Below are 14144 nucleotides of genomic sequence, written 5' to 3' on the forward strand. Positions count from 1 at the left end.
GGGACAGGCTGGTGGTGCCAGCGCCGCGCTGTCGCTTCCCATCGCGGACCCCGTGCTGAGCTGCGCGGCCTCCCCCGCACTCCGCTGTGCCATCGGGGCCACCCGGCCCTTCCCCGGCACAGCCAGCCTGGGAATTCCCGTGCCGGGGACAGCGGGTCCCAAACTGCCCGCGGGGTCTGACACAGCCCACCCCAGACAGCCCCGGGCGCCCGCGGGCAGCATCGGCCCGTTCTGTCCCTTGCGCTGGCAAGAGCACCCCTGGGAGGACAGCTTGGCCCCCGGCTCCCCAGGCTGGGCATTTTGGGGACCTGTTGGCTGCTTGGCATCTGCCAGCCGGTCACGTCCCGCTGGGCAGGTCCCAGAGCGCCGCGGGACTGGGCGGGCTGCCCCGTCCGGCAGGGAGGATGCGCCGTCTCGCCGCCCCTCCGTAACGCGCCTGGCACAGGCCAGAGGTGGAAATTGTTCTTTTGTGTTTAACGTCCTTCCAGGTATTTTTCCCCAATTGCTTTCAGAGTTTCTCTGAGGAATCTCCTCCTTTTGTTTTCTCAGAGTGGGCCATGTTGGGTTCCCCTGGCATCACCACCCCAGTGCCCCTGTCCCACTGCCAAACTGGGGCTGCGGGAGGGTCGTGGGATCTTACAAAATTTAGACCAACAGCATATTCAAATGAGATTTATTTTATAAAGCAGGTAAACCAATTAAACCTCCACCAACATTCAAATACAGGTTTGTGATGTCAAATGGAATTGGTAGTGCCTGACTGACTTGAGAATTCCCAAGATTACAGGACCCCTAACCCAGAATCTGCAATCACTCCCCCAGTAAGGTGAGGACTCTCAGCCTCGAGGAGTTCCTTTGGGCAGTGTCCCAACCAATGTGTTGGGTGGCCCCTTCCTGCTCTGAGCTGCACTGAGGGACACGACAGGGCTGGATCAGGGGATCCAATACCCTGTGCCAGGTTAGTGTCAAATCTCACAGCGAGCTCTTGGCGTAGCCTCAATGAATCAGTCTTTGGGGAGGCCCCAACCTCCCCCAGCTTTGCAGCTGTGTAGGACAGATGTGACCCCCCATGTCCCTCCCAGGATGAGATCTGCCCTGCTTTGGGTCTCACCAAGTGCCCAGAGTCACCACAGACCTCCAGGGTGACCTATGGCTACATTGTTCCTCTGTGCCTCAGTTTCCCTTTTGGATGGGGCCCAGGAGAACTAAGTCTGTTACCGGCAGACACTTTGGCCAGAGACACGCTGTCGGGGGCTGGTGGGGAAACTGAGTCACAGGGACACAGTGAACATTGTGGCTCTGCTCCCCATGGGGCTTGGGGAGGACTCAGCGCCAAGCAGGCAAAGATCCCACAGAAGGGGGGATGCGCCCCCACAGCGGCCCAGTCTGGCTGCTCCTGGCCTTGACAGCAAGCCACGGTGGGGCAGCGCAGACACAGGGACAGGAGCTGCTCGTGCCTGGGGACAGGCACCAGGCTGGCCTTTTCCTTGAAGGATTGCAGGGACGAGCCAGGCTTGTGTGATCCCTCTGGCCACTCACGTGTTCCTCCAGCAGGACAGGGGCCCCGGCAGCTCGGCCAGGAACAAGTCCGGACCCGCAGAGCCGTGGCAGGGGCCCAACACCTCTGTCCTCTGCACAGGGCTAGGGGACACTCCCGTCCCAACCTGCAGAGTCCTGCTGCCCACATGGCTTTTCCAAGGGGGTCCCCTCCATCTGAGGGGCTGCCGCCCCTGTGGGTGGTGGGCACAAGGCCAGGGACAGCTCCCCAGCCCTGCCACTCAGCCCTTCTCGGTTCCCGTGGGGCTGGGGCTGCCTCCCCTGCCTGAGTGCAGCAGACTGGGGAGCCGGGGTGTCACAGCCCAAAGCAGCAGCATGGCCCCGTGCTCAGGGCAGGTGACAGCCCTGAGCAGCCAGCACGACTGCTGCCCTCAGCTCCAACCTCCTCGAGGGGGATCTTCTCTCCCACAGGCTGCCGCTGACTCGAGGAGGAGGAGGAGGAGGAGGAGGAGCAGGAGGAGCGGGAGGAGGAGCAGGAGGAGGGGAAGGCAGTGTCCCCAGCCCCATCACCCTGAGCACATGACATGGCGCTGCCATCTCCGGTGCGTGGCGACCTGCCCGCGGTCCAGTTGGATCCCTCAGCACTTTCCAGCCTGGAATAGCAGCCGCACACGGGGAGCAGATGGCCTCACTGTCCCCTGCCCGTTTGTTCTCTGATTTCGGAGCTGTGGCCGCTCCAAAGCCCAGAGCTCCGGACAGGTGCCCTCAATCCATGCAGGTGTCACCCAGGGCCACAGCTGCACGGACAGAGGGTGGCACTGTAGGGGATGCCCTAAGGGCAGCATACTCCTCCGTGCCGGGACTCTGCGTTCCGCAGGGATGGGCTCCCGCATCGTTCGGGCGATTGCACCCACGGGGGATGTGGAGCCTGCCCGGTGCTCCCGCGTGCATCAGCGGCCACATCGGCGGTGCTCGGGGCTGGCTGGCGCGGGGCGGCAGCAGGTGGGAGCAGATGGAGTAGCACGGCGGGGACCGCGGGGGCAGGAAGCCGGGGGCAGCGGGAGCGGCTGGACCAGCAGCCGGAGCCCTGTGTCCTGCAGAGAGGAAAATGGAGTGTGCGTGTGGGGGTGGTGGGGCCCGTCTGAACATGGTGCAGGGGTCCCGGGGGTCTCTTGGCCCCCTGCTCCCGGCTCCTCCCCCAGCTCCTGTACCACTCGTCAGTGCGATGAGTTCCTGGTGCTCAGCCCCCAGGGCACGTACTGCTGGTCCCAGTGGGCTCAGCAAAGCCCACGGCTCCCAGGGACATTCCTGCAGGAATCACAGCAGTGCCAGCCCGCCACAGGCCCCCCAGCACAGCTCTGCCTGGTGCAGGCACCAGAGACAGTGGAAGGCTGTTCTTGGTGCTGCAGTGGAGGAAGGAAAGGGTCTTGGCTACAGGGATTTTGAACCAAGCAAATCGCGGGGTGCACCTGCCATGCAGGAACACGTGGGGAGCAGCAGCCTTGGATCAGGGCTCGGAGCCATGGCAGGTCCCAGTGGCTCCGAGGGCCATGGCCATGGCCCCTTGCCAGGGCACCCACAGGTGCTGGGGCTGCCCCCGGAGCTGGGCAGTGGAGGGAGGCTCGAGGAAGTGACAAGGGGAAACTGAGGCACAGCTGTGGCGCAGGGGCCGTGCTATGTTTGAGACGCTGGGGCTGGAGTGTGCTGGGAGCTGTTCTGTGTCTCCTTCGTCCGTCTCCATCACTGAGCATCCCTGTGGGCTCCGGCCACCACAGGCAGCGACAGCCGCGGAGCCTCTGGGAAAACGAGGCCATCCCATGGAGGAGCTTAGCCGGGATTTCGCTGCCCAGTCGGCCCCGGCCGCGTACGGCCGCGGTGATGGGGCAAGGTCAGGCAGGACAGGCCTGGGTGTTCCGACACTGGGGGGCTGCCGGTGCAAGAGCAGGTGCCTACGGGGGCCGTGGGGTCTCTGTGCAAGGTGTGGGGCTGAGCCGGGGGCACCGGCGGCCCCGCGGATACTCACACCCATGGTGCGGGGGAAGCCCCTGAGGGATGGCACCGAGGATCCCCCAGACCCTGCCCGGAGGTCCCGGGGGGAGGGGGGATGCTGCGAGGGGTGGGGGCGGGACCGGGACTGGGGCCGAGAAGAGCGGGGCGGGGGAGTGGAGATGGGGATGGAGATGGGGATGGGGATGGGGATGGGGATGGGGATGGGGACCGGTCCGGGGGCGGTGCCGGGGGAGGCTCCGGTCCCGGTGCCGGCCCCGCCGGTAACTCCGCCTGCCGTATTTATGGAAAAACAAGCGGCGGCAGAGCGTTGGGCCGAGCCGTGCTGTGCCCTGCCGTGCCGTGCCCTGCCCTGCCGTGCCGTGCCTTGCCGGATCGGGCGGAGCCGGGCCATGGCCCCCGGGGCGGCGGCAGCCCCAGCCTAGCGCGGCGGCGGCGGCTGGGGGATGCGGCGGAGGCCGCCAGAGCGGCGGGCGCGGAGAAGGTAAGGGGGTCCCGGGCGGGGGGCTGGGTTTTGCTGTACCCCGGGGGCGCCCGACCGGGCCAGCCCCTCGCGGCCCCCCCGACCATCGCCTCGCATCGCATCACATCCCATCTTCCCCCTTTGCCCCCCCTCGCCCCCCTCCCCCGTGTTCCACATCCCCATCCTATTCCCTGGAGATCCTCCCGGGCCGTCCGAACCCCCCAGGCCCCTCACACCCTCGCCACGTGCCCCATATCCCCGTCCCCATCTAGCTGTGCTCTCTCCATCCCTTCAGCCCCACCGGGGCCATCCCCATCCCGTGCTCCCTAGCCGAGTCATCCCACCCCATCGCACCCGTATTCCGGGGTTCTCCATACTCCCATGTGCCCTATCCCCATCCCATACCTACACCCATCCCCATCTCACCCCTATCCCAGCCCCAACCTCATCTTCATCTCCGTCCCATCCCGCCGCAGTGCTCGGGCCGGGCCATTTCACCCCTCCCCCCGGTGCCCAGCTCGGCGCCCTGCGCGGCCCAGCGGGCCCGGTGCCGCCCGGTGCCGGTGCGCAGCAGGGTGGGGGTGGCCGGGGCCACCGCCCCGGCGTCTGCGGCAGCGCCTGGGACAGACCCCCCCCCCCCCCCCCCCCCCCCCGGGGGCCGCCCCATGCACCCGCCACCCAGTCCCGGCCCCACAACCCGCCCTTTCGGGGTGCCCCTGGCTCCCCTGCCCCCCGGCCGTGCCCGTTTGCGGGTGCCCCCCAGGCTGAGGGACTAGAGGGGCCAGGGGTCGGGGTGTCCCTGCACCCTGGGGTGCTGCTCACCCCAACCTCGATGCCGGCACCAGGGATACACTCCTGGGCTGGGGGTGCTGCTCCCCCCGGCAGGATGACCCCTCCGGGGGCACAGACTGGGTTGGGGCTTGGCAGCCATCTGTGCCTGGGGGACTTGGGACAGGGACTGAGAGCGATGTGGCAGTGCCAGGGGCACAGAGACTGAGACACAGGCAGGGGCACAGGGCTGGGGAGCACAGAGAATGTGTGGAGGGGCTGTCTGATGTGCAGGGAGGGCAACCGCCACAGGGGATAGGGCACCGTGCGTGTGCCCTGGGGCTGGCACGGAGCGGGGAGTGTCTATTTGCCACGAATACGGAGCAGGGGCGGGGGGACAGTGGGCTCCCTCACCACAGACCGTGGCGGCTGCCAGGTCCCGGTGCGGGAAGTGCCCAGGCAGCAGTGGCCATCGGTGTCCCGCTGGCACACACATGGTGCACAGGCCCGTGCGCAGCAGGGTTGGCTGTGCCAGGGCACAGCGGGCACAGACACTGCCCCCACGGCAGCTGCTGGTGGGACCTCCGGCATCATCTGCTCGAGCACAGTGGTTGCAGCAAGATGCTGTCCTGGCTGCGTGTCCAGATGCAGGTGCCGCTGGTGTGCTCAAGGCAGCACTCGGGCAGTGCTGGGGCAGTGCTGGGGGCAGCGCTGGCGCTGCTGGCCGTGCCCGCGGGGCCGTGCGGGCAGTGGGCCCGGTGCAGCGCAGTGTGTGCTGGGGCTGCTGCGGGGGGGCAACGCAGCGTGCTCAGCGCTCTGCATGTGCAGGCAGCGTGCAGACACTGTACCCACTGCAGCGCTCCTGCCTGCTTAGCGGGACGTGCGTGGGCAGCGAGCGGGCAGGGTGGGCAGCAATGCCCAGGCAGTGCACAGGCAGGGTGGGCAGTGTGCGGGCAGGGTGGGCAGCAATGCCCAGGCAGTGCACAGGCAGGGTGGGCAGTGTGCGGGCAGGGTGGGCAGCAATGCCCAGGCAGTGCACGGGCAGGGTGCGCGGGGCAGTGCCCTGCCAGGGCACCAAGAGCAGGATGTGCAGGCAGCAGCCCTTGCCACGTGCAGGGACAGGCAGCGAGTGGGCAGTGCCCGGGCAGTGCTGAGGGCAACACGGGCAGGCTGTGCACTGGCAGGGCCGTGTGTTTGGGCAGCTCGGGGCAGAGCACAGGCAGCGTGCTCTGTCCCCTGGCAGTGTGCGCAGTGTGCGGGCAGTGCTCGCCGTGGTAATGGGGCAGGCAGGGCACTGCAGTGCGCGGGCAGTGTGGGGTGCGGTGGTGGGGGTCCACACCCCTCTCCGCACAGCCCACACGTGGCATATGCAGGCAGCGACCCAGCTCCCGTCACCCTCCGTGGGTCCCTCCGGCAGCGGGGTCGACCCCGGCCCAGCCCCTCGTGCTGCCGGAACCCGGCGCTCACGGCGGCAGCAGCGTGTGGGGCCGTGCCGGGAGCAAGGGCAGGACCCACGGCGGGTGGCTCCCGTCCACTCCGTGGGCACTGGCCGCTCTGCAAGCGCTGCCGGCCGGTGTCACATCCGCGGGGTGACACCGTGTGGGCACCCCGGGTAGGGAGGCTGGTGCCTGCCGAAAGTGGGCAGCGCTGGGGGTGAGGGGGGCATCCAGTGCCCATCAACCGGGAGCTTGGAGAGCAGAGGGGATGTAAAACGCTCTCCCTGCGGAGGGGAGTCGGTGTCAGAGGCTGGTGGGTGTGTGAGCGTGATGGCACTGGCAACACTGTGCGGCCATCCCGGCTCTGCCCCCCTCGATGGGCAGAGGGTTCCTGTGGCTTCGTGAGGGCTCTGCTCTCCCTGCGCTGCCACAGAGCCCCAGCTCCCCACGCAGCCTCCCCCTGCTCCCACGCTGTCCTCACCCACGCTGTCCTCGCAGAGGAGGAATAATTTGGAGAAACCATGGCAACCCCACAGCTCCACCGGCGGTGGGTGCTGCTGGGTGGGTGGAAGACACTGGTGCCCATGGGATGCAGCGCCCACACCTCACTGCACAAGGATGTGCACGGTGGCCTCACTGGGTGACAGTTCTTCTTGGTTCAGCAGGGCTGTGGCTGCAGGGGTCTCTTGGGGTGCTCCATGTGCTCACAAGGCATCCATGGCCCCAGCAGCCGCCCCTCCACCATGCTGGGGGTGTCCCAGGAACCTCACGAGCCTTGTTTGTTTTGCAGTGCTGGGATGGAGCCGCCACAGGCCCCTCGGCCACCTCAGCTCACCCACCCCCTCACTGCTGCTGCTGGACCAGGTAGGACCCTGGGCTACAGTTCCCTGCCTACCAGCCATCCCGACACCACAGGAATGGGCTTCCCAACGCCATTGTCACCATTGCTGTGGCGTGGGGTGCTGCCTTGCCAGCTCCAGCCCAGCTCCCACATACTGTAACACAGCAAAGCCAATACTGTGCCACCTCTTTGGGGCAAACCTGCCCTCCCAGCACCGCAGGGAGGCACTGGGACACCCATCTCCTTTCTCCTGGCATCTTGCTCTCCCCAGCCCATCACATGGACAGACACCCCAAGCCCATTGGAGTCACCTCAGCTCTGGCATCTGCACCCCCCCCATCTTTCGTGCAGGTGATGAGGTAACCCTCCCCATCTCTGCGTAGTCAATGCTTCTTGCTAAATAAAGCCAATCCCTTTCCTCCAAGAAATATCTTCCCTGTGGTCCTCTGCTGCTCTTTAAAGCCAAGTTCCTACCCACCTTTAGTGCAACATAGAGCAGCCAGCATCCACCAGCGCATCCAGGCCCTTGGTGGCCGCAACACCCAACGGTCAGAGGATGTGGTGAGGTGACAGCTGGGGGGTCCCCACAGCGGGCAGAGAAGGTGCACATCCCTCAGTGCTGGTGGCAACCCCTGGCAGCTCTCAAAGGGCTGGTGGGGAAGGTCAGTGGTACAACCCACTTAGTCCTGTGGGCAAACCCCTTCCTCTGTCCCCCCACGCACGGTGGGAACCTTGTGCTGATGTCCTCATTGTCACACAGCTGTGTCACACCGGCTGGGGACTCTGCCCACCCTGGCCACCCAACAGCATTGTCCCAGAGCACTGCGGTGCTTGGCGCTGGCACACAGTGGGTGTCAGACCCCATGTCCCACAGCAGCTGGAGCCATCGTCAGACTCACTCTCCAGCCCAGGGGACGTGTCACAGCCATGGGACATGGAAGATGACAAAGACAGTGGGTACTGAGCTAGCACAGCTCCTCTGGCACAGGGAGGTGATGCAGGAGTCACTGCTGACATGCGGATTAGGGCACCCACCACAGCACTCCTCTGCCACCTCTGGGGCCACCCCTGCTCTGGAAGACCCAGAGAGTGATACAACTCCGTGTAGCCAGCACTGTGACCACCCCACAGGGGTGTTTGTGGGCCACAGTGGGTGCAGCCACCACAGGGAGGGGTTGTAGCTCCTGCCTCCCACAGAGCTCCAGACTGTGGAGGTTTCCCAGACACCATGGTGGGTGCTCATGGTGCCTGTCCCCAGGCCCTGTTCCCACCTACAGTGCTGCTGTGGAGATGTGGGTACACACAGTCCCAGGAGACTCCTCACCACTCCGGTGCTCTCACTGGGGCTGGGCACACACTCCCCATGGAAAACCCTGGTGTTGAACCCCCACAGCCCCGCTGAGAGCTGCCAGTTCATGTGATTCTGCAAGGCAGTCCCTGTGTCCTGCGGCCCAGGAACAGGGCACAGTACTCTATGTTCTCCTCTCACTGTGCTGAGCTGGTATGCAGAGTTCCCTGGCTGCCCCAGTGGGTGCCCTGCCAGCCACTCCATGATTTACACCCTGGATCTGGAGACTTTTTCCAGCTTCTTCCCCCAGTTGACCGACTATGAACAACTGCAGTGGAGGCGGGGATGCCCCCAAACCCTCATTTCCGAAGAGATGGCCAACCCCCAGCTCCGAGCCAGGAGCTACGAGGTCACTCCAGGATTGAGGCGCCTCATGTGTTCTCTTGCAGGGTGGGCTACCGTCCTCTGAGGCCGTGTGACAGGGAACTGGTGGGAGAAGAGTCGCATTTAAGATGACACGAACAGACCCACCTGACATCCTGGTGTCCACGGTGTACCAAGACATCAAGGTGGCGACAGCAGCCCCTGGGGATTCTGTTGTCTGTCAGCCCCTGGCACAATGTGACGCCTCCATGTCCTCCTCCCTGTCCCGCGAGCCGCAGCCCTTCAACAAGCGCCACTGCAGGAGTTTCGACTTCATCGAGTCGCTGGAAGAGCTGGGCACCCCCCCGGCCATGGAGCGCGCCTGCCCGCGCCCCGGCATGCCCGAGCCCACGCCGGGGCCGCCGGGCAGGCAGGCGCCGCCGAAGCCAGACCCCTACAGCGGCAGAGCCCCCGCGCCGCGGAGCGAGCCGAAGCGCCGCGCCCGCTCCAAGAGCGCCCCGCGGGTCAAGTCCACCCTGACCCCGGTGCCCATCACCGTGGCGGCATCACCGCCGCCAGCCCGCCGTGGGCGGGAGGTGCTGCGGGTGGCACGGGAGCCCTCCCACACTGATCCCTCGCCGCGCCGCGAGGGCCCGATGCCCCTGCGGGCGCTGGCCAACGAGGTTCACCCCATCAAGCTGCAGCCGCAGCGCAGCAGCGTCAGCCGCATCTCCCCGCTCTGCCTGGGCAGCAATTGCTACGAGGAGGGGCCGGGGGCCAAGGTGGGCGCCAGCCCCCACGTCAAGTGCCGAGTGGACATCAAGCCGGACGAGGCAGTGCTGGTGCACACGGCGCGGAGCCTGCGGGCAGCCCCGAACCGTCCGGAGCCGCCGCGCTGGCCCCGCACCCCCGGGGCCACCCGCAGCCTGGCCGTGCCAGGGAGCCGGCAGGCGTCCGCGTCCCGCACGCCCACCCCCAGCGACTCCTACAGCGGAGACCCCCCGCTGCTGCCCTACCCCGGGGAGTACTACGAGCCAGATCCCCGGGCACTGGCGTACCAGACCGTGCCCGTGCCAGCCTCACGGGAATTCAGGGAGTACCCGGACAGGGGCTGCATGACCTTTTCGGCCCCCGGAGTCCCAGCCAAGTTCTTCTACGCAGAGGAGGCAGCGCGGTGCCCCAGCCCTGCCATGCCCCTCCGCAGCTCTGGCTATGCCAGCTACCCCTACCCCAGCCGCCACGCCGTGCCCCAGCCCTTCTACACCGAGGACCCGGCCAAGGCTGCTGTTCACACGATGCCGCCCCGGACGTTGTACGTGGAGGAGGCGCGGGGTTACCCGGTGCAGGAGGCACCTGCGCGCACCTTCTATGGGGATGAGCCCCGCTACTACGCCCCGCGTGGGACCCCTGTTAAAACCCTCTACGCCGAGGACGCTCGGACATACCCGGCCCTCGGCTCCTCCGCCCGGCTGCTCTATGCCGAGGACTACGGGAAGTACCGGGAGCGGGAGGTGCTGTCGCGCACGTGTCCCCCGCCCCGTAGCGCGCAGCCCCTGCACTTCGGGGACTGGTACTGCCCCGAACGGGCCACGCTGCCCTACCAGAGCCTGCAATTGTCACGCTTCACCCCGCAGCCGGCCGGGCGCGAGGCCATGTTCTCCTCCTGGCATGCCAGCTACGGCGTGACTCCACCGCGGCTGGGCCGGGAGACACAGCACTACTCCAAATCCTGGGATAACATCCTGGCGCCAGCAGCGCGCAGGGAGGAGGCCCTGCAGCGTGGGCGCAGCTACGAGAACCTGCTCGCCCACGAACAGCACCGTGCCTTATCCCCCGAGGAGCGCCGGCAGCCCGTGGTGATCAACCTCTCGAGCTCGCCCAAGCGCTACGCGGCCCTGTCGCTCTCCGAGAGCTCCATCCTCGAGCGGGTGCACGCCGATGGCAGCCGCGGGCCCCCAGGCCGCTCCTGGTACGTCACGCCGGAGATCACCATCACTGACAACGACATCCGCGCCGATGGGCTGGGCCGGAGCGAGAGGCGCTCGGCCAGCTGGGACATGCTGGACGCGGGGCGGGAGCGCGGGCCCTACGCTGTGCCCTGCGCCCCACAGCCCGGCCCCAGGGAAAGCGGCTCGGGCCGCCAGCGCAGCCTGGAGCAGCTGGACGAGCTCATCACCGACCTTGTAATTGACTACAAGCCGGCACCAGGCCACCGAGCCGGGGACAGGGACAGCCTCGCGGAGCAGCTGAAGCAGCTTCTAAGCAGTAGCGCCTCGGGCCCCCCCCGGCGGAGCGAGGGCAGGCGGGTCCCTCACACAGTGCCCGAGGGACCCCGACCCACAAAGGAGCAGCCGGGCCCCACCTCCCATGCCGGCACCCCGCGCCGCCCACCCGCCCCGCCGGCCACCGGCCCCTTCGAGAAGTCGCCAGAGAACTGCTCGCCCGACCTGAGCGCTGAGGAGGACGACATGATGATGTGCTCCAATGCCAAGTGCCGACGCACGGAGACCATGTTCAACGCCTGCCTCTACTTCAAATCGTGCCACAGCTGCTACACCTACTACTGCTCCCGGCACTGCCGCCGCGAGGACTGGGACACGCACAAGGCGAGCTGCGTCTACGGGCGGGTGGGCAGCGTCTGCCGCCACGTCCTGCAGTTCTGCCGCGAGAACACCGAGGTGCACAAGGCTTTCTCGCGCATCGCCAAGGTGGGATACCTCTCCCGCGGCCGTGGCGTCCTTTTCCTGGGCTTCCCCAATGCGGGCTCGGCCGAGAACTTTCTCCAGTTTGGGCTGGAGAGCCTGCTGATGTCCCCCACGTACCTGTCCCTGCGGGAGCTGGACAGCTACTCGGACAACCTGGGGGACTATGCCCAGGAGCTGCGGGAGACAGGCAACCAGTACGACCCCAACGAATGTTTCCTGCTGAATGTAACCGTGGCCGTCACTCAGAAAGTGCCAGAGAGGCCGTCACCGAAGATGCAGGTGCCGACGGTCAGGAAATACGCCAAGGTGGCCTTAGCCTCCTCCAGCCCCGAGAAGAAGATCTTGAAGAAGGAGCGGGACATGGAAACGCTGATCCTAACGCCACCGCCCGGAACGGCGGACATCGACAAGGAGGGGGAGGAGGGCCGGAAGGCGCGGGAGGTTTGCTTCATCAACATCCAGCGGGAGCTGCGCATCCGCGGCGTCTTCCTGCGGCACGAGTTCCCTGCTGTCTACGAGCAGCTCTGCGACTTCGTGGAGAGCAACAAGCGCTTCACCCCCACCACCATCTACCCCATCGACAAGAGGACGGGCAAGCAGTTCATGTGCATGATCATGGCGGCCTCCGAGCCTCGCACCCTCGACTGGGTGGCCAGCCCCAACCTCCTGGACGACATCATGTGAACGCAGGGCGGGGGGCACCCCCTCTGTAGTCCTGTCAGAACCCCCCCGGCTGTTACACCAAGGGGAGGGGGCTGCGGACGGCCGGCAGTGCTGGGGGATTCGGGGGGTGACGGGAGCACAGCCCGAAGTTTGCCCTGGAGCCCAGAGCCTGGCGAGCCCCTGCAGAGCCCCCTCGGGTGAGGGGTGCTTGGCCAGAGCGGGGGCACCCCACACTCCCCCAACGCCTGCCCACCGGGCTGCCACACACCCAGAGGCCCCCGGGCCTGCCCCAGGGCTCCCCCAGCGCCGGGGGTCCCGCAGCGGCCATACCCAGGGGCTGGTGTTGGGCGGCACCAGGACCGTGTCCCCACCGTGTCTGTGTGTCCTGGGCGTGTTACTGCGGGAGCGTCAGGTGCTGGGGGTGACCTGGGGCGTCCCGGGACCCCACGCGGTCTCTGGGCACAGAGCGCGGCAGGGCTGGGGGTCTCTGGACGCTGCCGGGGGAGGGCGGGGAGCGGCCGCGGTGCGGGATCCGCGGGGGGCGGGCGGGGGGGTGTCTGACCGGGGTCGGGGGTAATCGCCAGTGAGGGTGACCATGGCAGGGCCGGGTCTGCCCGGGGCGGGGATCAGGGAAGAGGAGGCAGATCCGGGCCCGCGACCAAGGCCCCGCACCCGCCCGGCCCCGCTCCCCGGCCCGGGCCCAGCCTCCGCCCCCGGAGCCGCCGCCCGGCGGGACCCCTGCTGTGGGCGGGGCCTGGCGCTGCCGGCGCTGATTGGGCACTGGGCGGAGGGGGCGGGAACGCGGGGAGGGGCCGGGCGCTGATTGGGTGCCGGGCCGGACGAGGCGAGGAGCGGCGGCCATGGCGGGCGCGGCGCTGTCGCGGGTGCCGGACGTGCAGATTGATGGCGACGGCGTCTTCAAGTACGTTCTGCTGCGGGTGCGCGGGGCCGGTGCGCCCGCCAAGGACGTCGTGCGAGGCCACGGCTGGGCCGAGTACCACGGTGAGGGAAGTCGGGAGTGCGGGGTGGGGCTCTGGCTCGGGGGTGCCGAAAGAAGCGGCCGCAGGCCCCGGGGGTGGGCAGGGGCTTGCCGGGGGTCTGGCCCGTCCCGGGGCGCCGGCTGAGGCGGGGGGTCCCCGCGCCCTCCCCCGCTCCCTCCCTGCAGCCGACTTGTTCGAGCGCACTGCGGAGGAACTGGCGCGGCACGGCCTGAGCTGCGAGTGCCTGGGCGGCGGCCGCGTCTCCCACCGGCCCGAAGAGAGGAAGATCCACGTCTACGGGTACTCGGTGGTAAGCGGAAGCCGGGGGGCACCCACGCGTGGACGCGGCATCTCCCTCTCCGGTGTGGATCCCACTGTCCGCGGCCGAGCTGGCACCGCATCCGCTCGGGGTGGAAGGGGCGGGCGGGGCGGCGCTCCCGGGGCTCCTGGGCTTCTCCCGAGTGCCCCAGGGAGGGGAGACTTGGCAGAGCCCTTTCGGGTGGGCGGTGCTTGGCCAGAGCGGGGTCACCCCATGAACCCCCCCAGCACCTGCCTGTGGGGCTGCCACACACACGGAGCCCCCGTGGGTCCCGTGGGGTCCCGCAGTGGCTGTGCCCAGTGCTGGGTGCTTCCAGGGGGGATTGGGCTGCACAAGAACCGTGTCCCCACTTTCTGTGTGTCCTGAGAGCATTCCTGCAGGAGTGTCAGGTGCTGTAGGGGCCCTGTAAGGGTGACTGGAGGCACCCCCGGGGACATCACCAGCATGGTGGGTCCCTGGATGCTGACGCTGGCCCAGGGCTGTGCTGCAGCACCAGCTGTGCTGAGTGCAGAGCCCAGCTAGGACCAGGGCAGGGTGGTGCACAGTGCACCCAGTTTTCCCAGTTTCAGGGTGGCACTGTCCTCTTGCCTGGGTGCTATGCCTGCCTCAGCTGGAGTGAGGCAGAGCTGCCACAGAGGGGTTGGCACAGGCTCTGCGGTCTCTCTGCTGCTGGGGTCTGCCGGAGCTGCCCTGGGGACTTGCCACACTTCCCTGCAGGTGGTCACCCACCAGCTCTCCTTGGGAACCCTCTTTCCTATGCAGGGCTTTGGACGAGCTGACCATGCTGTGACCACAGAGAAGCTGAAGGCCGAGT

At 67.5% G+C, this 14144-nt stretch overlaps 2 protein-coding genes and 1 long non-coding RNA gene across 3 annotated transcripts in view; 2 read left to right on the plus strand and 1 right to left on the minus strand.

Annotated features, from left to right (window-relative positions):
• Nucleotides 1-656: 656 nt before the first annotated feature.
• Nucleotides 657-4542, minus strand: LOC116454473. Its single transcript, XR_004244113.1, has 2 exons — nucleotides 4412-4542; nucleotides 657-2591 (listed from the first exon to the last, which is right to left on the minus strand). It is a non-coding gene; the product is annotated as an uncharacterized LOC116454473 (long non-coding RNA).
• AJM1 (apical junction component 1 homolog) lies at nucleotides 3729-12544 on the plus strand. Its single transcript, XM_032131123.1, has 3 exons — nucleotides 3729-3988; nucleotides 6962-7035; nucleotides 8750-12544. The coding sequence occupies exon 3, from the start codon at nucleotides 8813-8815 to the stop codon at nucleotides 12050-12052; it is 3240 nt and encodes a 1079-aa protein (XP_031987014.1). The 5' UTR covers nucleotides 3729-3988; nucleotides 6962-7035; nucleotides 8750-8812; the 3' UTR covers nucleotides 12053-12544.
• Nucleotides 12545-12635: 91 nt separating this feature from the next.
• Nucleotides 12636-14144, plus strand: part of PHPT1 (phosphohistidine phosphatase 1) — a 1833-nt gene continuing 324 nt past the window's right edge. The window contains exons 1-3 of the mRNA XM_032131131.1: nucleotides 12636-13033; nucleotides 13197-13321; nucleotides 14093-14144. The exon at nucleotides 14093-14144 is cut by the window's right edge and continues 324 nt beyond it. Coding sequence (XP_031987022.1) covers nucleotides 12892-13033; nucleotides 13197-13321; nucleotides 14093-14144 — 319 coding nt within the window. The 5' untranslated portion in view covers nucleotides 12636-12891. The remainder of the gene's footprint in view (nucleotides 13034-13196; nucleotides 13322-14092) is intronic.

The sequence above is a fragment of the Corvus moneduloides genome, chromosome 21 (assembly GCF_009650955.1).
Source record: "Corvus moneduloides isolate bCorMon1 chromosome 21, bCorMon1.pri, whole genome shotgun sequence".
In the NCBI taxonomy this organism is placed as follows: domain Eukaryota; kingdom Metazoa; phylum Chordata; class Aves; order Passeriformes; family Corvidae; genus Corvus; species Corvus moneduloides.

Coding starts and splice junctions, on each gene's coding strand:
- AJM1 (XM_032131123.1), top strand. CDS start 8,813: ATGACACGAACAGACCCACCTGACATCCTGGTGTCCACGGTGTACCAA.